This window comes from Acomys minous, assembly GCF_964271855.1.
Source record: "Acomys minous genome assembly, chromosome: 16".
Lineage (NCBI taxonomy): Eukaryota > Metazoa > Chordata > Mammalia > Rodentia > Muridae > Acomys > Acomys minous.
Window position 1 is genome coordinate 73,978,799 of NC_140498.1, and position 23,818 is coordinate 74,002,616.

Sequence of the window (23,818 nt, forward strand, 5' to 3'; positions counted from 1 at the left end):
ATGAGTGAAACAAGCCAACTCTGACCCACCACGTCTTTCCAGCTAGGTCCCCTTTGCTCTGCCTCAGGAAAGCAGCAAAAATACCGCTGAGCCCTAGGGAGCCGCGGGCAGTTCCTTCCTCCTGGTCTTTCACGGCCTCTAAGAGGGACCGTTTATTTAGTCCTTGAAGGGACCCAAGCGACCCCAGTTGCATTACATGCATTAAAGAAATGTGTGGGTGAATGCAGAAAAGACTTGGCACCGCTTCTCCGAGTTTGAAGGAGACCAAAGACTTGGGGTTGCCCCTGCAGACTTACTGAGATTGAGATTACTCCTCATCTTGGGTGAGAGTGGTGTTGAGTAGCTGCCTGGGCTGTGCGGGCTCCATAGTTAGAGGCCACATGGGAGGGCAGCTCTTTTTCTGCGCCTTATGTAACAGATGTGGTTTTGTGTAAATCACACTTCTGTAAATGCAACCCAATTTTAAATGTACTAACGGAGATTGCTATTTAAAGGCATGTGATGCAGTCTCTTTTGTAAGGTGAATAAGTACTCTCTTAGTTTTCGCTCGGTGTCAATTCCTATTTTCCATGAAGAAAAGTTACATTTACTTAAAAAGAAAAAAAAAAAAAGAGGGTGTGCTCATACTTGTTGAGTTTTTTCCCCCTTGAGACAGGGTTTCTCTGTATAGCCCTGGCTGTCCTGGGCCTCACTCCATAGATTAGGCTGGCCTTGAACTCACAGAGTTCTGATTAGAGGCTTGCGTCACCACCGCCTGGCTGCTTCTTGTCAGTCTTTAGCTGGGGTCTTTCCTCACGTGTGGAATGTTCTTCTGTGGCATGGGGGTACATGCCTGTAACCCCAGCTAGTTTAGAGGACGAGACAGGAGAATGAAGAGTTCCAGACTGGGCCGGGCGTGGTGGCGCACGCCTTTAATCCCAGCACTTGAGGCAGAGGCAGGCGGATTGCTGTGAGTTCGAGGGCCAGCCTGATCTAAAAAATGAATCTAGGACAGCCAGGGCTACACAGAGTTCCAGACTGTGGGGCTGGGAATGTGGTTCAGTTGGCAGAGCGCTTGCATGGTTCTGGGCACGATCTGAAAGGCTGCACTCAACCAGGCATGATGGCGGATGCTAACAATCCCAGCATTCATTCGGGAGGTGGAGGCAACTGGAGGATCAACAGTTTGAGGTCATTCTTGGTTAAGCATAGCAGGTTCCAGGCTAGCCTGAACTACATAGCAGTGTGAAAGCCAGAAAAGGAAAAAATAAATAAATAAATAAAAGGAGGTGTGACATGTGTGGTTTCCCCTGGAGCATAAGTCATAGACTGACGAGACCCCAGGAGCCTCTGTTTTGTTACGTTGTAGAATGTGACTGCTGTGAATGTGGCCGTGGAGGGTGACAAGACTGGATGATGTGACAAGACTGGATGATGTGTATATGGGAGGGTGGGGGCTAGAGTTTAGGCCTCTGGAATGTTCCCCTCCCAGCGTGTCACCTATCGTGATAATGCCTTAAATGGGAGCCAGGTCATCCAGCCACTACCTGACTTCCTAAAGAATAGCCTGCAGAGAATGCCGCCTCTGTAGGCATCACACTGGGGTAGGTCTGTGTGAGGGCCCATTCTTACTGAGGGCAGCAGTGCATCCTAGGGGCCTGGCAGATGGTATCTGAGCAGCCAGTACAGACTGTTTCCCTGAAGACAAGAAAGAGGTCAATTTGTTTGGAAGCTGTTCGGGTCTATGTTGTCTTCATTGGGTTCTTGTTCTCGGTTGTCTGACAGGTGTGTCCTTTTGACTCTTGACTGGGTCAAAAATGACCAGACATCTGCTAGTAGGAAGAGTTGAACTCTTCGTTCTTTGTGGTGCTGAGGGTGGAACCCTAGGCTTGGCCCATACTAAGAAAATGCTCTCCAGCTGAGCCACACTCCAGCCCCTCACTGGGGGATTCTAAGCAGGGGCTCTACCACTGAGTCACACCTCCTGCCCCTCACTGGGGGATTCTAGGCAGGGGCTCTACCACTGAGCCACACCGCCTGCCCCTCACTGGGGGATTCTAGGCAGGGGCTCTGCCACTGAGCTACACACCCCAGCCCCTCACTGGGGGATTCTAGGCAGGTGCTCTACCACTGAGTCACACCTCCTGCCCCTCACTGGGGGATTCTAGGCAGGGGCTCTACCACTGAGCCACACCGCCTGCCCCTCACTGGGGGATTCTAGGCAGGGGCTCTGCCACTGAGCTACACACCCCAGCCCCTCACTGGGGGATTCTAGGCAGGTGCTCTACCACTGAGTCACACCTCCTGCCCCTCACTGGGGGATTCTAGGCAGGGGCTCTACCACTGAGCCACACCCCAGCCCCTCACTGGGGGATTCTAGGCAGGTGCTCTACCACTGAGCCACACCCCAGCCCCTCACTGGGGGAGTCTAGGCAGGGGCTCTACCACTGAGCCACACCCCAGCCCCTCACTGGGGGATTCTAGGCAGGTGCTCTACCACTGAGCCACACCGCCTGCCCCTCACTGGGGGATTCTAGGCAGGGGCTCTACCACTGAGCCACACCCCAGCTCCTCACTGGGGGATTCTAGGCAGGGGCTCTACCACTGAGCCATACCCCCAGCCCCTCACTGGGGGATTCTAGGCAGGTGCTCTACCACTGAGCCACACCCCAGCCCCTCACTGGGGGATTCTAGGCAGGGGCTCTGTCACTGAGCTACACACCCCAGCCCCTCACTGGGGGATTCTAGGCAGGTGCTCTACCACTGTGCCATGCCCCAGCCCCTCACTGGGGGATTCTAGGCAGGTGCTCTACCACTGAGCCACACCCCAGCCCCTCACTGGGGGATTCTAGGCAGGTGCTCTACCACTGAGCCACACCCCAGCCCCTCACTGGGGGATTCTAGGCAGATGCTCTACCATGGAGCCACACCCCAGCCCCTCACTGGGGATTCTAGGCAGGTGCTCTACCACGGAGCCACACCCCAGCCCCTCACTGGGGATTCTAGGCAGGTGCTCTACCACGGAGCCACACAACCAGCCCCTCACTGGGGCATTCTAGGCAGGTGCTCTACTGTTGGGCCATGCTTCCACCCTTAGCAACATCATTCTTGCTACTTTATTGAGAGCTGACTCTGTGTGGGTAGAGATAAAGTTCAGATTCTACAGTAATAAGGGTGTGAGGTAGGGGTGCCTGTTGTGGAATTAGAATAAGAGTTAGGAAGGCAGAGGATGTTTGGGAGGGAGAAGTGGCTGGCCTTGGCATTGCTGGGCTTGCAGCAAGTACTTCCTGCCTCAGTCACGGGACAGAGGGTCACTGGTGAATCAGCTCTCTGAGGGATGGAGCTAGAACCCGAGAGCTTCCTGTGCCACCCCTCTCAGCTCTCTCCCTACTTTATTTTGTGGATTGTTGGTGTGAAGGTACTGTGGGTCCTTCCCGGAGGAGAGAGAAGCGAAGCTCCCACCAGCCTTGGAAATGGGGTGTGGCAGAGGCCGTGAAGAGGGAAGAGGGCAGTTGGGAGGACAGGGTGGTTTGAGGGCAGACACAACCCAGCCCTGTCCATCTGGAACGACTTCTGCAGAAGCCCAGGCGACGGATACGGTCAGCAGTGTGGAAATCGTTATCTCAGGCTGTGCCTCACTCGTCTGCCTTTGTCACCAAATCCCTGACACAGAGCTTAAGGCTCAACGGTCTGTTTTGGCTCACGGTTTTGAGAAGACACAGTCCCACCTTGATGGGAAAGTGTAGCTGAGTTCACAACGGCAGGAACTGTGGTCAGGACCCCTCCTCTCAGTGTGGACCACAGAGCAGAGAGATCAGATTGAAAGTGGAGCTGGGCTATATAACCTCAAGGTTATGACGCCCAACACCCAGGGACTACTTCCTCCAGGAAGACCTCATCTCCACCCCATTCAACAGATTGGCTTCGGGAAGGAAGACGGTTCCTTTTCTGTTGCTGTTTAAAAAAAAAAAAAAAAGAATCTAAGAAAGGCAACTTAAAGGAGAAAGGGTTTATTCTAGCACACGCCATCATTGTAGGGAAGGCATGACTGACAGGAACAGAATCCCGTTGCTGAGCTATAATGGTTCAAGGCTGGCCCCCGCCTCCTGAGGACCCCAACCTTCCCAAACAGTGCCACCAGCTGGGGACCAGTATTTTTTGCACATAAGCCCCATGGGGGATATTTTTTCACAGCATAGCAGACTGAGTGTGGCCACTCGCAGAAGGACTTTGGGACAGTAGTGAGTGTAAAGATGATGGAGAGATTGCAGGGCCTCGTCCAGGCAGATGGCCCAATGAGTGATGCTGTCAAGAGGGTCTAGAATGACCTGGAAGGCCAGCTCCCCGGCCTGTGTGTGAGGCCTGGAGTGTCTAGAGTAGATGGATTACAGCGGGAGAGACCCGCCCTGAATGTACGTGTCGCCAATCCCACGAGGCCGTTCAGAAGCACACTACATACGTGGGGTCACCACTAGCTCACGCCGGCTTTCCATTCATCCCTAGCTTGACTCCTGTTTGTCCCTGCTCGGGGTTTACTGAGTATTTTCTGTCAAACAGAAGCAAGCAAGAGAAACAGAAAAGCAGGAAGGGGAAGAGGAAAAGAAAAATGGAAAAGGAAATGGGAGAAGGGGAGAGGAAACAAAAACAATTAGGAGAAGCGTGAGGCACAAACACTTTGCTTTTTTCTGTTTTCTTTTCTTTTTCCTTTTTTGTTTTTGTTTTTCTTTTTTCTTTTTTCTTTTTCTTTTTCTTTTTTTTTTTTTTTTTTTTTGGTTTTTCGAGACAGGGTTTCTCTGTGTAGCCTTGGCTGTCCTGGACTCACTTTGTAGACCAGGCTGGCCTCGAACTCACAGCGATCCGCCTGCCTCTGCCTCCTGAGTGCTGAGATTAAAGGCGTGTGCCACCACGCCCGGCTTTGTTTTTGTTTTTCAAGACAGGGTTTCTCTGTGTAGCCTTGACTGTCCTGGAGTTTCTTTGTAGACCAAGTTGCCCTCAAACAACTCACAGCAATTTGCCTTCCTCTTCCTGGGCAGAGATTAATCCCTGTGCTGGGATTACAGGTGTGTGCCACCATACCCAGCTTTCTCTTCTTTTCTTTGTATCGTATTTTGCCTACATTCACTTCTGTTCACCGTGTGTGTGGTTGCCTCCTGAAGAGACCAGAAGAGGGCACTGGATCGCATGGAACTGGAGTTTTGGATAGCTGTGAGCCACTGTGTAGGTGCTGGGAGTCAAACCTGGGTCTTCTGGAAGAGCAGCCAGGCTCTTGACCACTGAGCCGTCTTTTGAGCCCCCTCTTTTTATTTTTATGTAATATGAGAATTGAACTGAGGGTCTACTGCATGCAAAACAGGTACTTAGCCAGCCCCCAGGTGATTCTAGGTAGGGGCTATGACTCCCAGCCCCTCACTGGGGTGTTCTAGACAGGTGCTCTACCACTGAGCCACACCTCAGCCCCTCACTGGGGGATTCTAGGCAGGTGCTCTACCACTGAGCCACACCCTAGCCCCTCACTGGGGGATTCTAGGCAGGTGCTCTACCACTGAGCCACACCCCAGCTCCTCACTGGGGGATTCTAGGCAGGTGCTCTACCACTGAGTCACACCCCAGCCCCTCACTGGGGGATTCTAGGCAGGTGCTCTACCACTGAGCCACACCCCAGCCCCTCACTGGGGGATTCTAGGCAGGTGCTCTACCACTGAGCCACACCCCAGCCCCTCACTGGGGGAGTCTAGACAGGTGCTCTACCACTGAGCCACACCCCCAGCCCCTCACTGGGAGATTCTAGGTAGGTGCTCTAACACTGAGCTACAGCAGTAACTCCTTTTTAAATTTTTAAACATTTCTTGTACTTTGTCTTCTGTCTCTTCCCCGCCCCTCCCCTTTTCTTTTCTTCCTTCCCTTCCTTTCCCTTTCTTTCTTTCTTTCTTTCTTTCTTTCTTTCTTTCTTTCTTTCTTTCTTTCTTTCCTCAGCAGTTGGTCTTCCTCTGGCCCCTTGCCTCAGCTACATCTTGCTTCAGGGCACATCCTCTCTGCTTACTCCTGCTATGGAGCCTTGGCAAGCTAGCCTGGCCTTGGTAGCTCCTAAGGCTGGGCTGCTGCCCAGAGCTGTGCACGTGCCTGGACAATGCCCTGTCAGCCCCGCAAGCCTGCCCAGGCTCCACTGCCCTCTCTAGTAGAAAGGTCCAGAAACTTCCCATTGGTCACATCCAGGATAGTCGGCCTGGAGGGAGCCTGTAAATAGAGAGGACCAGAGAGGGAGGAAGAGAACTTGAGAGAAAGCCTCCCTTCCTGCGGTGCCCGCTGATAATTGGCTCTCGGGGACCAGCTGGGGACACAAGGGCCAGCTGGGCCAGGAAGTGTGGGACAATGCGGTTCTTTCAGGAGAACCACTGCTGGCCTTAGGTCCCGTGTGACTCCAGCGGAGTAAAGAGAACAGCGCGTTCTCAGAGGATGTTCTCAAACCTAGACCCCCCTCCAGAGGTGAGACCCAGAGCCCCCCAACTTCCACCCTCTCTGCCCCGGGAGCACCACCCCCACCCCCTGCTCGCACTGGCATCTGCCTGCAGGAAAAAAACAAAAAACAAAAAACAGCCATCCAGACCAAATGGTTTCCCTCAGTGGCTGGGCATCGACGGAATGCTGTTGGGGAGCAGTAAGGCCTGGGGATTTTATCCCGTCCTGTTTCAGAAGGTGTGGGGCCAGACAGAAGGAGAAACCAGAGCCTAAGCCGTGTGTGTGTGTGTGTGTGTGTGTGTGTGTGTGTGTGTGTGTGTGTATGTGTGTGTGTGTGTGTGTGTGTGTGTGTGTTGTATGTTCATGTGGATGTGTGATGTATAGATGTGTGTGGGTTTGTGTGTTGTATGTTCGTGTGTGTGTGCGTGGATGTGTGATGTGTAGATGTGTTTGTGCAGGGGTGTGTGTGTGTGTGTGTGTGTGTGTGTGTCTGTGTGTCTGTGTGTGTCTGTGTCTGTATGTAGGCCAGAGGTCAACTTCTAGTGCCTTCTTTGGTTGCTCTCTGTCTTGTTTTTTCAGACTTTCACTGAACCCGGAGCTCTTCTGACCTGTGAGCTCCAGGGATCTGCCTGTCTCTGCCTCTGTGTTGTGTTTCCTCGAAGGGGTAATGAAGTTAGGAGGTACCTGCCACATCTGGATTTTATGCGGGTGCAGGGGATTCAACCTGGGGTTCATGCTTGCACGGCATCTTCCTCAGCCTGTTCCCCCCCCCTCCCTTTCTTTTTCAAGACATGGTTACCCTGTGTAGCCCTCGCTGTTCTGGACCTGGCTTTGTAGACCAGGCTGGCCTTGAACTCAGTTTGCAGCAGTCTGCTCTGTGGCCTCTGTGGATTGGACCCAGGTTGGCAGGCTTAGCAACAAGCACTTTTTACTGCTGAGCCTTCACACCAGCCCCGAAACGTAGCCTTTGTGATAAGGGTAGATATAGGAGCATGTGTGACGTAGGATGGGACATGAGGGTGTCATCTGAGCAAACTGGTCCTAATGGGACGTCTGCCTCAGAACCATAAAAGTGACTGGCATCCTGAGGGCTCTGGGTGAACCCAGAGCTGCCCCTACCCGTGACAGAATTGCCTAGCATGGCCTTGAACTCACTCTGTAGCCCAGGCGGGCCTTGAACGTAGCACCCCCATGTTTCAGCTGGGATTACAGGCCAGCAACCTCCAAGCCTGGCCACATCACAGCTTGTTGTAAAGAGACCTGTCTGAGCCAGACGTGGTGGTGCATATTTGTTAATCCTAGCAGCAGGAACACTGACGCTGGAGGAGTGTGCGTTCAAGGTCAGCCTGGACTAGTGAGATCCTGTCTCAAAGCTGGGGAAGGGGGCGGGGGGGACGCTGGGGATACGGCGCAGTTGGTGGATCACTTGCCTAGTGTGCGTGAGGGCTGTGGATTCCAGCTAAGCACCAGCTAACACAGGGCACGGTGGTGCGTGGTGGTGGGCTATCCTAGCCCTTAGGAGGTGGAGGCAGATCAGAAGGTCAAAGTCATCCTCTGCTGCATAGCGAGTTCAAGGCCAGCCTGGGACAAAGGAGACTCTGTCCCAACAAAACAGAAAACTGGAGAGTGTGGACGCTGAGACCTGCCTTGGGCCTCAGGGCCCCGAGTGGCCGTGTTGGTTACAGAAGCTGAGCTGTAGCCAAGAACCATGGCAAGGCCTCTGATTCATAGGCTCCTCCACACTGGTTAATATTGCCAGGACAGTGTCAGGTACACTGGCAACACTGAAGGAGCTCTTGTGAGTACACACACACACACGCGCGCGCGCGCGCGCGCGCGTGCATGCGGGCGCGCACCCTAGCTACAGGAGCAGATATGGGGTAACATCTAGGTCAGGTAGGCTTACAAGTGCCCCAAGTGATTAGTATTTTCATTTTACATTTACTTACTCTGTGTGTGTGTAGAGAAAGAGAGAGAGAGAGAGAGAGAGAGCGAGAGCGAGCAGGAGTGACGTATAGTGACGTATTTGTGTACATGTGTGAAGGTCAGAGGTCAGTTTTTTTTTTTAAGATTAATTCATTATGTATTATGTTCTGCCTGCATGTAAAACCTGCAGGCCAGAAGACACCATGTCTAATTATAGATGGTTGTGAGCCACCATGTAGTTGCTGGGAATTGAACTCAGGACCTTGGGATGAGTAGCTAGTGAGTGCTCTTAACCTCAGCCATCTCTCCAGCCCTGGAGGTCAGTTTTTTGGAGTCAGTTCTCTCCTACCATGCAGGTCGAGGGGATTAGTGGTAGCTCGTTTAACCCACTGAGCCATCTTGCTGGTTCGGGAGTTAGTATCTGTTGTCAACCTGGCAGGACCTAGGACCATCAGAGACCAGCCCTTGCACCTGTCTGTGAGGGAATTTCTGGGTTGAGTTAATTTAGATGGGACAGCAGCATCCTATTGGCCTGAATCAAAAGAAGTGAGCTGAGCAGCAGCATCTGTCTCTCTCTGCTTCCCGCCTGTGGATGCCATGTGACCAGGTGCCTCATGCTCATGCCTCTAAATGCCTTCTCCGCCATGATGGACTGTGAGCCCTCAGACTGTGAGCTATCATTGGCCCTTTCTCCCTTATGTTGCTTTTGTTAAGTATTTGTCTCAGGAATGAGAAACTCAACTAAAACATGGCTTCCTCCCCAAATCCAGCGCTAGACCATGTCCTTCTCAGTTGTGCTGACCCCAGCCTTGGAGGCAGCGACCCCGTAATTGCAACGCTAGTAACACCTCATTTACAGCAAGCCCCAGCACCAGTCACACTGTCCTTATATCTGTGAACCTCTCCCACACAGTGGTGACCTCATCTGGCTTTAACCTGTCAGTCTTTCTTTCTCACCATCAAGACGAGAGGTGATTGACAGGTGACGTGACCTAGATTCTGCCACTGATTTGCTCCAGGGAATGAGGGGTCAATGGTTGGTGGTAGCTGAGTAGAAAAAGATTGTGACTGCGAGAAGAAACCCCCAACTGTCCGTCACACAGCTTTTTAGTTTTATTTGTTTTGAGGCAGGGTCCCATGTAGCCCAGGCTGGCCTTGAGTGCCCTAAGGAGCTTAGGATGCCTCTGAAGAAGATCAAGGGATCCTCCTGCCTCTACCTCCAAAGTATTAGGATTATAGATATGCCACCAGGTACCACGCCATCACCTGCTTTTGAAAGTGAAGATTTAGGGTGCTGGGGTGTAGCGCAGTTAGAAGAGCGTTTGCCTAGTACACGTGAAGTTTGGGGTCCCAGCACCATTATAAATCAGGACTGGAAACACTCAGGAGGTACAAGCGGAAGGATCAGAAGTTCAAGGTCATTCCTGGCTGTATTAACCAAGTTGGAAGCAGGACAGTCCAGTAGTGTGTGTGTGTGTGTGTGTGTGTGTGTGTGTGTGTGTGTGTGAGTGTGGGTGTGTGTGTGTGTGTGTGTGTGTGAAAGGTTTAAAAAATAAATTAGAAGCCGGGAGGTGGTGGCGCACGCCTCTAATCCCAGCACTGGGGAGGCAGAGGCAGGTGGATCGCTGTGAGTTCGAGGCCAGCCTGGTCTACAAAGTGAGTCCAGGACAGCCAAGGCTACACAGAGAGACCCTGTCTCGAACTCCCACCCTACCAAAAAAAAAAAAATTAGAAAAACAAAATTTCTTAAAAAGATGTTTCTGTGTATGGATGCTTTGCGTGTATGTCTGGGCTTTGTGTATGTACTTGGTACCCACAGAGACAGAAAGGGGCATCGGATCCCCTGGAGCTAGAGTTACAAGTGGTTGAAAGACACCGTGTGGGTGCTGGGGATTGAACCTGGGTCCATCGTAAGAACAGCCAGCGCTCTTAACCACTGAGCCATCTCTCCAGCTCCAAACAAAACATTTTCACTATGTATTCTAGCTCCTGAGAACCTACTCTTTAGATATAAAAACATCAGTTAATATGACTGTGTGGAGCTAGGCCTGGTGGGGCATGCCCGCGATCCCATTTACTCTAGGAAACTGAGATGGGGTGGCAGGGGAGCCGGAAGGGTCTTAGATCAATAGCTGTCTGGGGTGCAGCATTTGTTCAAGGGCTGCCTAAGCAACTTAGTGAGACTTTGCCTCAAAAATCTAAAAGTAAGTGCTGGGCGCTGGTGGGGTGGTAGCACAGGCCTTTAATCCCAGCGCTTGGAAGGCAGAGGCAGGCTCATATAAGTAAAACAAAGAGGGCATAGTCCACCCAGACAATGAGTGAAATAAATAAATGTAATTTTAAAAAAAAAACTTTTTAGAAAAGACAAACAGGGCTGGAGAGATGGCATAGAGGTTAAGAGCACTGACTGCTCATCCAGAGGTCCTGAGTTCAAATCACAGCACCCACATGGTGGCTCACACCCATCTACAATGTGATCTGATGCCCTCTTCTGGCCTGCAGGTGTACATGCAGGCAGAGCACTGTATATATAATAAATAAAGCTTTAGGAAAAAAAAAAAGACAAACAACAATGACTTGGGAGGTGGCTTGGCAGTTAAAAGCATGAACTGTTCTTTTTAAAAAAGATTTATTTATTTAATATTATGTATATAGTGTTCTACTTGCATGCACACCTGCAGAAGAGGGCACCAATGGTTCTGAGCCACCGTGTGGTTGCTGGGAGTTGAACTCAGGACCTCTGGAAGAGCAGTCAGTGCCCTTAACCTCTGAGCCATCTCTCCAGCCCCCATAAGTACTGTTCTTGTAGAGTACTTACTGGAGTTCAGTTCCCAGTGTTCACATCAGGCGGCTCACAACTGATCCCAACACCCCCTGACCTCCTCCAGCACCTATACTCATGTGCACATACCCACAATCAGACAGGCACATACATGCACTTTTTTAAAAAGAAATGAATAAATCTTTTTTAAAATGTTAACAGCTGGACGTGATGGTGCACACACGGGAGGCAGATGCAGACAGATCGCTGAGAGTTCGAGGCCAGCCTGGTCTACAAAGTGAGTCCAGGACAGCCAAGACTACACAAAGAAACCCTGTCCTGAAAAACCAAAAACAACAAAATAGCCTAGATACTATGATGCCGTTTAGCATTTATGCACATTGCTAACGTGTTCATGTTCAAATTAACAAGAGAGTCGTGATTTTTGAAAACAACGGGGAAGGAGTAATTTCATGTCGTTCTGCGCGATTAAGGAAGGAAAGGTGATTGGCCCTCAAGCTGGAAGACCCCAAGAGTGGATGGGGGGCTAAGGAAACCCCACGGACGTTTTGTTTCATGTATTATTTGGGGGAGAAGTACTTGCCACAGATCTTGTGTGAGGGTCAGGGGACACCTCTACAGATTGGGCTGTCCCATTCCGTCATCATGGAGGTCCTGGGAATGGCACCCCAGTTGTCAGCACCTTTACTTGCCACAGCCCCCCCTGGGTGGGAAGGTTTACAAGCGGCAGAGGGGTGGCAGGCGGGTCTCAGGCCACAGTGGCTCCCTGACATCAGCGTCTCTTCCTCTTGTACTCTGAGGAATAATGTTTCCCTGGGGATGAAGAAGCCTTCCTTTGTGTGGCCCCTTAATTACCATGCCGTTGTGCCAAGCCAGCGCGTAGCAGGCGGGTGCAGCAGCTGGGCACAGCCAATGCCAGGCAGCAAAGCGCGCTCCCTTGGGACAGCTGGTCTGGGAGTGCTGCCCACCTCAGCACTGCCCGCCCCCCCACCCCATCCCTCCAACCCCCCAAGATGGGTACTCCAGAGGGTCTAGAGCCCTGAGACCATCCAGGACCCTTAGCAACACCGAGGGTCATTGGAGGAGGGGGATGGGCGTGGGAGGGAGGAGGAAGGGGCGGGAAGTTGGGAGGGTCTCAGTCCCTCTTAAAGGCTTATTTATTTCATCCCCTTCCCCCTCCCCCATCTTGTTTTCGCAGACCGTCAGCGTCAATAAGGCCATTAATACGCAGGAAGTGGCCGTGAAGGAAAAACATGCCAGGAATATCCTTTTGGACTGGATCCTTGGGAGGCCGACCCTGGAAGGGGGTCAAATGGTGGGAACTGAGGTCAGGAGGAGGCTTCTCGTGCGGCAACAGGAAGAGTAACCCTTGCCAGGGACAGGAGCCTGTGGATGGAAGCCACTTCTGGGTCTGATATCGCTGCAGACCCAGAGAGCACGAGCACCAGGTACCCCAGCCTGGCAGTGTCTAGGGGTCCTGGGACCCCATCCAGCCCAGGCCTTTTCTAGTTAGTTAGATAAATTTATTTTAAGACCGAGTCTCATGTAGCCCAGGCTGGCCTCAGATTCACTATGTAGCTAAGGATAACCTTGAACTCCTGACTTCCCGAGTGCTGGGATGATAGGCAGATACCACCAATGCTCAGTTTTTGTGCAGTATTGGGGTGAAACCTGGTTGGGGTGGGGTTCATGCATACTGTGCAAATTGCTCACCAACTGGGCTATGTTCAATGTTTTTATTTGCTTATTTATTGTATGCATTATGGTTATGGTGTTTTGCCTGCATATGTGACTAATGCACCACGTGCCTGGAGTCTACATGTTGGCCAGAAGAGGGCATTGGATCCTCTGGGACTGGAGTTACAGACAGCTGTGAGCTGTTACCTGGGTGCTGGGAATGGAACCAGAATCCAAGAACAACAGCTGGTGCTCTTAACCACTGAACCATCTCTCCAGCCTTCATTGGTTTCTTTGATTGTTCTTTCCCCCTCCCCCCAAGACATGGTTTCTCTGTGTAACCTTGGCTGTCCTGAACTCACTTTGTAGACCAGGCTGGCCTCGAACTCACAGCGATCCACCTGCCTCCACCTCCCGAGTGCTGGGATTAAAGGCGTGAGCCACCACCGCCTGACCAGCCTCCATTGTTTATTGATGAGTTGCAAGGGTGGTGGTTTTAAGATAAGGCTTCATTGTGTCCTCCAGGATGGCCCCCAAGTTGAGATTCTCTCGCCTCAAGGTCCCACTGGGATTGCAGGTGTGTGTCACCAGGTCCAGCTTATACTCTCCCTTTAAAAATATCTAAGAAAGCTTCCCGGGCTGGCTCAGCACACAGAGGCCTGTGCCTTGTGAGGCAGGCCTGAACCCACAGTGAGAGAAAGATGCTCAATGTCCTCCCACATCTACACATGTGCCACAGCACACTCCCCTGACACGCACACAGGCATGGCACACGCGTGAACAGTGATCGAAATCAAAGCAAAAGGGAAAGAGGAACTAACGGGGTGGTGTGGCTCACACCTTAATTCCCAGCACTCAGGAGGCAGAAGCAGGTGGATCTCTGTGAGCTCCAGGCCAGGCTGGTCTACAGAGCGAGTTCTAGGACAGCCAGGGGCTACTCAGAGAAACCCTGTCCCGACAGCAAAAACCAACCACCCAAACAAGAAAGTGAAAGAGGAAACCTCGTGTGAAAAATGTTGGCAATGGTCCCAAGAGTCCCATCCCACAGCTGGCTGACCCAGAGATGATAAGCCAAGACCAACCCTGGTCCCAGGGCCACATGTGCAGATTACAAAGGGATTCACTCTCTCAAGACACTTCCGCTTCTGGGGACCATGGTGGCACATGCCTGCAATCTCAGCCACTGGAAGGAAACAGCAGGGTGAGTGCTATGAGTCGGAGGCCAGCCTGGGCTACAGAGTGATGCTGTCTCATTGATACCAAAAACAGGGCAGGGGTCTGGGGATGTGGTTCAGATGGCAGAACTCTTGCTTAACATGCACAGAGCCCTCGGTCCCAGCCCAAGCATCACATAAATCTGTAACCTCAGAAGTCTGGAGGTGGAGACAGGAGGATCAGAAGTTAACATACTAAGTTTCAGGATAGCCTGGGCTACTTAAATGCTGACCCTGTCTCAAAAAGATATGTGGTGGGGGGCCAGTGAGATGGCTCAGCAGATATAAAGGAGCTTGCCGCCAAGCCTGAAGACCTGAGTTCAATCCTTAAGACCCCAAGTGGAACTGATTCCAACAAGTTGCCCTCTGATTTCTTTGCATGTACCTGGGCAGATGACAGTTCTATTTTAGGGGAAACTTATAAAATAGGGAACGAGGTATTTTCTTCCAAGCTGCCAGGGCAAAGCTGTAGAACCCAGGTGGTGGGGGGTGGGGTGTCTTGCCAGTGAGCAGTGTCCCTGCTCCATAACCTCATCCACGAAGCCTTTGTTTTCCCTGACTCCCCTCACCATGCATTCTGGGCACCCACCATGAGAAAGGGGCACAGACCTTTTGGTCTGTGGTCAACCGACTGCCTCTCTCCAGCAACGCCATGCTGTGCTGGAAGTTCTGCCACGTATTCCACAAACTCCTCCGAGATGGACATCCAAACGTGAGTTCCTGGGGCTGCAGGGGAGGCCAGGGGCACATGCGGGGACAGTGAAGCCCAGTTTCTGCTCCTGCCAGTGAGCAGAGGCAGGAATCGAAGCTTTAAAGATAAGTTTTTGTGTGTGTGTGTGTGTGTGTGTGTGTGTGCGTGCGCGTGCGCACGTGTGCCACATGTGTCCAGGTGTCTGACAAGGCCACAAGAGGGCATCTCTTCGGCCCCTGGAATTGAATCTTTGAAACTATTTTATTCAAGAGAGCCAGGAATTGGAGAAGATCGTGTCTTCTGGCTCATCGTAAGCCAGCAGATTAGAGGGAAGGGGGTGGAGTCCAAGGCTGTCAATCATTTCAGGATTCAGCCTTGCCCCTTTGGTCAGTCGCCCAGCCACGTTTCTGATCATAAAAATCCCACTTGCGACATCCCTGCCTCTCTCATCAGACCTTGCACTCTTCCCTCGCTCTGTGGATGTCTGGGCTGAAATGTTCCTTGAAATACTTTGTCAAGTTAGTGTCATTGGGAACAAACTGTGTCTGCGTAAGGCCAGTAACGTTGTTCAGGCACTGGTTACTTCTAACAATATGGCGTACAAGTGTCTTTGTAATATAGAACACAGAAGTGCCCCGCCCCACTTCATCCCTACCGTCCTCTCTCAAAAGCTATTGTCATCCCAGTGAGATAGTCCCCGGAACCCAAGATGGAAGTAGAGAACTGAAAATTGCCCACTAATCTCCACACGTGTTCTGTGGCACCTGTACCATATACACACATGTGTGAGCACACACTCACACACAATGCAAAAAAATAAAAATAAAAAAGAGTGCCAGGCGTGCTGGTGCACGCCTTTAATCCCAGCAGAGGCAGGCGGATCGATGTGAATTCAAGGCCAGCCTGGTCTACAAAGCGAGTCCAGGACAGCCAAGGCTAACACAGAGAGACCCTGCCTCGAAAAACCCAAAAAAAAAAAAAAAAATTAAAAATTAAAATAAAAAAGAGACTGCTGTCTGCTGCCACACCCCTAGCCTTTGATTTCCCGTGGGCAGTGGGCGCCTCCCTCCTGATGAGGCTCTTCCCCACCCCGGGCTCAGGTAGCCGGTTCTCTGCTCACCCCTGTCTCCTCTTACGGCTCTCCTCTTCTTTTCTAGGTGCTAAAAGATTCTCTGAGATACAAAAATGAATTAAGCGACATGAGCAGGATGTGGGTGAGTGTGGAGATGTACCCGGGAACCCCCGTTCCTCTTCTCCAGACCCAGAGTACGGCATATACCCATTTCTCTCCTGCCTTCTGGTTTGGTTTGATTGAGACAGCGTCTCATGAAGCCCAGGCTAGCCTCAAGCTCACTATGTAGCTGAGGTTGACCTAGAACTCATGATCTTCCTGTCTCCCTTGCCTGTGTGCTGGTGTTACAGGTATGCCTGGCCAAGTCCAGTTTATGTAATGGGGTAGGGCAAGCACTCTGCCAACTGCGTCACATCCCCAGCCCATCTCTTCCCAACTACAGTTTCTCTGTGTAGCCTTAGCTGTCCTGGACTCACTCTGTAGACCAGGCTGGCCTCAGACTCACAGCAATCCGCCTGCCTCTGCCTCCAGAGCTCTGGGATTAAAGGCATGCGCCACCATGCCCGGCTCCAGCCCATCTCTTGTTGCATGCCTCTGCATGCACTACCTTGTCCCCGGAAGTCCCCGGAAGCTACAGGGACAACAGAATCCCATATCCTGGAGTTAAGGGTTGCCACTATACTTGAGCCCATTGTGGTCACAATACATTGCAGTTTTAAATTTTACTTTTATTTTATGTGCATTGGTGTTATGCCTGCATGTATGTCTGTGTGAGGGTGTCAGATCTTGGAATTACAGGCAGTCGTAAACTGCCATGTGGTTGCTGGGAATTGAACCTGGGTCCTTTGGAAGAGCAGTCAGTGCTCTTAACTGCTGAGCTATCTCTCTAGCCATACATTGCAGTTTTAATTATTTGTTTTGGAGCTGAAGAGAGGGCTCAGCAAGCCGGGTGTGGTGGCGCACGCCTGTAATCCCAGCACTCGGGAGGCAGAGGTAGGCGGATCGCTGTGAGTTCAAGGCCAGCCTGGTCTACAAAGTGACTCCAGGACAGCCAAGGCTAACACAGAAAGACCTTGTCTCCAAAAAAAAAAAAAAACCCAAAAAAAAGAGGGGGGGGGGCTCAGCAGTTAAGAACAGTAGCTGCTCTCCCAGAGAGTCAGAGTTCAATTCCCAGCACCCACATGTTAGCTCACTATTACTTGTAACTCTGGGGATCCGGTGACCTCCCCCAGCCTACTCAGACATGCACAGATGCAGTGCACACACCTATATGCACACAAATCACTTGTATACATGTAATAAAAGGTTAAAACGGGCTGGAGAGATGCCTCAGTGGTTAAGAGCGCCACCTGCTCTTCCAAAGGTCCTGAGTTCAATTCCCAGCAACCACATGGTGGCTCATAACCATCTGTAATGTGATATGGCGCCCTCTTCTGGCTTGCAGGAGTACATGCAAGCAGAGCAATGTATACATAATAATAAATAAATAAATCTTTAAAAAAAAAAAAGATTAAAACAAATTAAAGATTTATTGTTTGTTTGCGGTCTCCATATGTAGCCCTGGCTAGCTTAGAACTTGTAATCTTCCTGCTTTTGCTTCCTAAGTACTAGAATTATAGACATGCAGGGGGTGGGTTGGGGATGGTGCGCATGAGGGTGCTAATATATGTACTTGTGTGTGAAGGCCCAGCAGTCAGCCACGGGTACTGTTCCTCAGGGACTGTCCACTGTGTTGGGTTTTGTTTCTTCAGTTTTTGGCGACAGGGTCTCTAGCTGTCCTGGAACTCACCATGTTGACCATGCTAGCGTCAGTTCACTGTCGTCGTCCCCCCCTCCCCCCCCCAGGGGCTGGGATTAAAGGCCTGTGCCAGCACACCACACCAATCCTTCCACCTTCTTAGTCTTTTGTTTTTGTTTTTTGAGTCAGGAGCTCTCTGGACCTGTGGCTCACCAGTTCCATTAAGCTCCAGTGAGGCCTGGTGGTCCTCCTGGCTCTGCCTCCCGAGGTCCGGGATTGCAGACACGCACTGTGAGTGCCGAGAATGCAGCTCAGGCCCTCAGCAAGGACTACACCAACCGAGCGTCTCCCCAGCCCCGACTTTATGCTTTTTATGCCATTCCCTCGCTTTCTCATGGATCGATTGGGTCTCCCTTTGTAGCCCAGCCTTCCCTCCAATTCCCCATCCTCCTGCCTCAGCTTCCCCAGTGCTGGGATTGTAGGTATATAGGGCCACATCCGGCTACCTTTAAAATATCTTTTTTAAAAACAGTATTTTACTTGTATTCGTCTGTATGCGCGGGGTACTGATGTAGACCAGAAGACGGGCATCCCATCCACTGGAGCTGGGGTTACCCTCTATGAGCTGGGAACTGAGCTCAGGTCCTCTGCGAGAGCCACATGCTCTCCCGACTGCCGAGCCCCCCTTTGCAAGATCTTATGCCTTGCAGATGTTTTATAGCTGTATTAATGACACCCGCGCCATATATTGCTTTTTATAAGCCCACCATCTGTCCTTAGAGCTCTGTTCGGCCATCGGGCATTTCTGGTAAATTTTTGTTATTATTCACATTTTCTTCTTGTGTCCCCCCCACCCCACCCCCACCTCCACTCCACCTGGAATGCAATTCTTTGAAGTCAGTAACAAGGCAGGCTCCTCCGGAGAGAACCTGGGCTTGCCTCCATAGAGATCGCTCTCAATTAAGCTCTCTGCTAGAGGCTAATGAATTCTGGGAAGGTCCCCCTGGGGAATGTCGGCCAGGTCTCCTTCCCAGCTGTGGATTTTAACTTATTTTCATCACAAGACTGGGTGGAGGAAATCGAAATTGACAATCCTTGGGGGATCGACTCCCTCTTAGAGTGATGGCTGGAGATGAACACCCTTTACGTGTTTTAGGGTGTGTGTGTGTGTGTGTTGGGGGGGGGTACATGCATGCCACTAAGCATGGCTGCTAGAGTTAGAGTTTCTCATCTACTGTGTTGGACCCTGAGGTTGTCAGGCTTGGTGGCATGTAACACCTTTACCCTCTGAGCCAGTTTTCTGCCCCATCTTTTTTTTTTTTTTTTTTTTTTTTTAAGATTTATTTATTTATTTATTATGTATGGTATTCTGCCTGCATGTACCCCTGCAGGCCAGAAGAGGGCATCCTATCACATTATAGGTGGCTGTGAGCCACCATGTGATTACTGGGAATTGAACTCAGGACCTCTGGAAGAGCAGTCAGTGGTGCTCTTAACCACTGAGCCATCTCTCAAGCCCCTGCCCTCTCTTTTAAAGTTACATTTATAATGTGTGTTGGGATGGGTCGGGGCACATGAGTGGCACGTAGAAGTTAGGCGGCACTTTGCCTGTTGGCAGTCAGTCCTCCACTTCCACTGTGTGGGTCCTCAGGATTAAACTCGAGTTGTCAGACTTGGCCACAAGAGCCTTCAGCACTGAGCAATCAGCCGGCCCAAGAAAAAGACTGAAGAGAAAGCCCTGCCTTGGTACTGATGGAGCTTTTCCTCTCTTCCTCCCCGAAGGGCCACCTGAGCGAGGGGTATGGCCAGCTGTGCAGCATCTACCTCAAACTGCTGAGAACACGGATGGAGTACCACACCAAAGTGAGTCTGCCATTCTCCACGGCTCCCGATCCCTCACTCCACCCCCTCCTTCCAGGCCTCCCTCCCCCAGCCCTCCCTCAAGCCCCTCCTTTGTCTTCATTAGCACCTTAGGGAACAGCCAGGGACCTCAAGGAGTAGAGATGCTATGTCCCAAGGGTGTGAAGGGAAATAAACTAACAGAAGAGAGTGGTGGTCAAGGACCCGAGGATGTGACCAGCCTTTTGCCTGTGTAGTGGTTCTGTTCCCCATTTCATAGATAGGATAACAACAAACATCCAGTGGGGGTTTCTTCCCTGGAAAAATGACAAAGATATATATGGTATATGTGTGTATGCATATATATATGTATATGTGTATATATTTTATTTATTTATAGTTTGTGTGTGGCCTGCATATATGTATGTGTACCATGTACACGCAGTTCCCAAGGAGGCCAGAAGAGGGCAGTAGATCCTCTGGAAGTAAAGCTTCCAAGGCGGGTACTGAAAACTTTACCTACCCCCTGTAAAGAGCACCAAGTGCTGTTAACTGCTGAGCCACCGATCCAGCCCCCTCTTGGCTTTCTGTTCTCTAATTGTATGTATTTACTTGTTTGGTTAGTTTGTGGTGGTGGTGGTGGTGGTGGTGGTGGTGATGGTGGTGGAGTCAGAGGACAGTTTATGAGAGTCAATTCTCTCAGGGCTGGGAAGATTGCTTAGAGGTTAAGAGTACAGGCTGCTTTGCCCAGGAAGAATAAGATTCAATTCCCAGCACCCAGATTGCAGCTTTTAGCCATCTGTCACTGCAGTGCTAGGGGATCCAGTGTCCTTCCCTACACTCTGTGGGCACCAAGTGTACACATGGAGGGCGTACATACATGCAAGCAAAATACTCCTGCATATAAAGATATATCCTTTTCAAAAAAAAATGTTTTAGAGCCAGGAGGCCGTGCTGTACACCTTCAGCCTCAGCATTTGGGAGGCAGAGACAGGTGGATCTCTGTGAGTTCGAGGCCAGCCTGGTCTATAGAGCGAGTGCTAGGACAGCCAGGGCTCCACAGAGAGAGCCTGTCTTGAAAAAAGAAATCTTTCCGAAGATAATAAGTACTAAATAAAACGTACCCTTTAAAGTATTAGCAAAAAGAAGTTTATTCTCTCCTCCTACCATGAAGCCCCCAGAATCAAATTCAGATCAAAACAAATCATAAGCAAACAAACAAATAACTCTTTAAGAGTGACAAAGCAGCCATGTGTGGTGGTGCACGCCCTTAATCCCAGCACTTGGGAGGCAGAGACAGGTAGATCTCTGTGAGTTCGAGGTCAGCCTGGTCTACAGAGGGAGTCCAGGACAGCCAAGGCTACACAGAGAAACCCTGTCTCAAAGAACACCCCCCCCATAAAAAAAAAAAAAGCATGACAAAGCAAAAACAGAAGGAGTCCCATCTGGTAGGAGCTCTTTGTCAAAGCGTTCACTCTGGAATTTAGAAGCTCCTTGATGCAACGGGCCACCCAGCTTTCTATGACCGGCTTCCATGCTGCGGTGTTTTGGCTACTCCAGCAGCTGAGGCAGGAGGATTGCTTGAATCTAGGAGGAGATGTAGCTGAAAGAGTCAGAGTGGTTACCTAGCTACACTGTGTACGTATTTCAATTCATTCTGGGCTACATGGGCTGCCTCAAAACAAAACCCACTTGAATGCATGGGCCCTTCTCTTCTGCATTCCCATGAGCTCAGAACAGCAGCTCTGGTAAACTGCCAAAGCTGAGGAGATTGACTGGGAATCAGAAGGGACCAGTGGTAAGTGCGTGTCTGCTGCCCAGAGGTTCCAGATGATTGGCAGGGCAACGTTCTCACCTGCTGGGGCGCACTGCTCCATGGCAGAGCATGCTTAGAGTTTTCTGGGGCCCACGTTCAGCTCTAATGATGGGTAGTGGATGGGAAGTGTTTTTCCTTGGGAGCCAGTAAGGGGTTTGGGTTTGTGAGGTCATATAGACTGATCCTGACTCCCTCCAGATGGTATAGCTGACAAGAAGATCATAGGGCCTACTCGATGCTTAATATAGGTGGGGGGGGAGAGGGGGCAGCGTGGAGAGATGGCTCAGTGTTTAAGAGCGCCGCCTGCTTTTCCAGAGGTCCTGAGTTCAATTCCCAGCAACCACATGGTGGCTCAAAACCATCTATAATGTGATCTGATGCCTTCTTCTGCAGATAAAAGCACTCATATACAATAAATAAATAAATCTTAAATATATATGTATAGGCAGCTGGTGCCCACACTGGTCTCATTGGGCTATATAAAGGCTTTTTTTTTTTTCTCTTGAGTTACGAGGGATTGAACCCAGGTCTTTGCACTTGCTAGGGACCCACTCTGCCTCTTAAGCCACGCCCTCAAACCAGCACGCTGCCCACTGAGCTGCCTCCTCAGCCCTCTCGTGCTTCATTCTTTTTTCCTTCACCCAAACTCACTTGCAGAACCCTAGGTTCCCGGGCAACCTTCAGATGAGCGACAGACAGCTGGATGAGGCCGGAGAAAGTGACGTCAACAACTTGTAAGTGGCCATCCCTCTGCCCCAGACCCGGTAGGGAAGTGAGCTTTTGTGCTTTGGACTTGGCCCCTCTCAATGGCGAGAGTGCCTGACCGTAGAAGGGAGGTTGGGGTAAGGAGTAAGTCCCCAGTAACTTGCCCTCGGGGCCACTTACGGGGAGTATTGTATCCACGATCCTGCCCAGATGTTTTTAACCGTGGCTTCCTTGCCTTGGCCTCCACTTCCTAACCCCAAAACCAAGCATTGTCATCTCTCTTTTCCCCTGCGGAAGCTTGGCCTTTAAACAGCTTTCATAATATATGCTGGGGAGGAAGCTGGGGTGTGTTGCATATGCAGGCAGGTTATGTACCTGGGCCCACATGGGAACCTTCAGGGTTGACAAACAGAACAGAGAAATGGGGGGTTGGGGGAGGGGGGTGAGAACCTGGCTTTGGTGGCTGGGAGTGTGGCTCAGCAGTCAATTACGTGCCTAGACTCTCCTAGTGAGGAGCTAGGGTGTGGCCCAGTGGAAAAGCACTTGCCTAAAGTGGCCCAGTGAGGTGCTGAGGAGGACATGGCTCCCCAATGGGGGAGCCCCTGCCTAGAATCCTCCAGTGAGGCTCCAGCAAGGTTCCGGGGGGGCGTGGCTTAGCTGTATCACACTTGCTTAGCATGTGCAAGGTCATGGATTTGTCTCCAGCATTGGGTTGGGCCGCTGAGGGAGAGCCAGTCCTATAGACGTTAATTTTGTTTCTTCTTGTGTCAGTTTCCAGCTCACGGTGGAGATGTTTGATTACCTGGAGTGTGAACTGAACCTTTTCCAAACTGGTAAGTCCATTCCCTCTTAGCCGAGCCAGGTTGTCATGGGAATCAATCTCCTGATTTCCCCATGGTCCAGCGGGTCCAGCCCTTTTGTTTGTTGGTCTTTTTGTTTTCGTTAAGAGATAAAAGTCTCTGTAGCGCAGGCTAGCCTCACATTCACAGCAGTCCTCCTAGCTCAACCATCTGAGCGATGGGATTACAGGTTTACACCACCATCCATGTCCAGCTGGCTGAGCCCTTGTCTGTCACTGCTGGTTGGCAGACAGCATCAAAGCAGGGTTTTCACACCAGCCTTTGCTCTCTCCTTGCAGGCAGAGGCAGAAGCTCCTGTAAATTTTTGAAGTCAGTTATTTGATACAAGATAAGGAGACCGGCCACTCTCTCCTCCCAAGGAGCCTTCCCTCCAGAAGTCCCTCTGCCTAGCCCTTAGAGCTTATTTTGCCCTCTTTGACAGCCACTGGATAATGGCTACAGTTCCATCCAGTCAAGTCTGAGAGAGGAGCTGATCTGCTACGCAGGCTTGCTTTCTGCTCAGGAGTGTCTGCCTTGAGCTGGGGACACAGCTCACCTGGTAGAGTGCTTTTCTGGCGTGCACATAGCCCTGGGTATGTGCGTGAACCTGGCTATGGTGGCACATACCTGTGATTCCAGCACGTGGGATTAGGAGTTCAAGGGCATCCTGAACTGCTAGCAGAACCGAGGCCAGCACGGTCATGTCAAAGACGATCTCAAAACAAAAACAGGATTTACACGCGCTGCCTACCCAAGAACTGCAGATCAGGAGGCAGAGACAGGTGGAAATCTCTAGGGCTTGCTGGCTAGCCAGCTTAGCCAACCTAGTGAGCCCTGAGCCAGTGAGAGGCCCCAACACCCGTCCCTACCCTGCCACCCTTACTTAGCTTTGTTTTGTTTTGTTTTTAGAAACAGGGTCTCATATGTAGCTCTCTGACTGTTCTGGAACTTGCTCTGTAGACCAGGCTGGCCTTGAATTCACAGAGATCTACCTGCTTTGCTTCCTCAGTGCTGGAATTAAAGGGGCCGCCGCTACCTGGCTAGATTTTTTTTTTGTGTCTGCAGTAGCTGCGGTACTGCTGTA

At 51.1% G+C, this 23,818-nt stretch overlaps 1 protein-coding gene across 3 annotated transcripts in view; it reads left to right on the top strand.

The window, feature by feature from the left end:
- Nucleotides 1-23,818, top strand: part of HIP1 (huntingtin interacting protein 1) — a 125,809-nt gene that overhangs the window by 55,863 nt on the left and 46,128 nt on the right. For 2 of the 3 annotated variants that reach the window (XM_084764577.1, XM_084764579.1), the window contains exons 2-7: nt 12,342-12,405; nt 14,604-14,746; nt 15,883-15,939; nt 19,318-19,398; nt 21,848-21,924; nt 22,667-22,728. In XM_084764577.1, the coding sequence (XP_084620703.1) occupies nt 12,342-12,405; nt 14,604-14,746; nt 15,883-15,939; nt 19,318-19,398; nt 21,848-21,924; nt 22,667-22,728 (484 nt within the window). Of the gene's footprint in view, nt 1-6,363; nt 6,463-12,341; nt 12,406-14,603; nt 14,747-15,882; nt 15,940-19,317; nt 19,399-21,847; nt 21,925-22,666; nt 22,729-23,818 lie in introns of those variants that run through there. The other variant, XM_084764578.1, reaches the window with a different exon arrangement.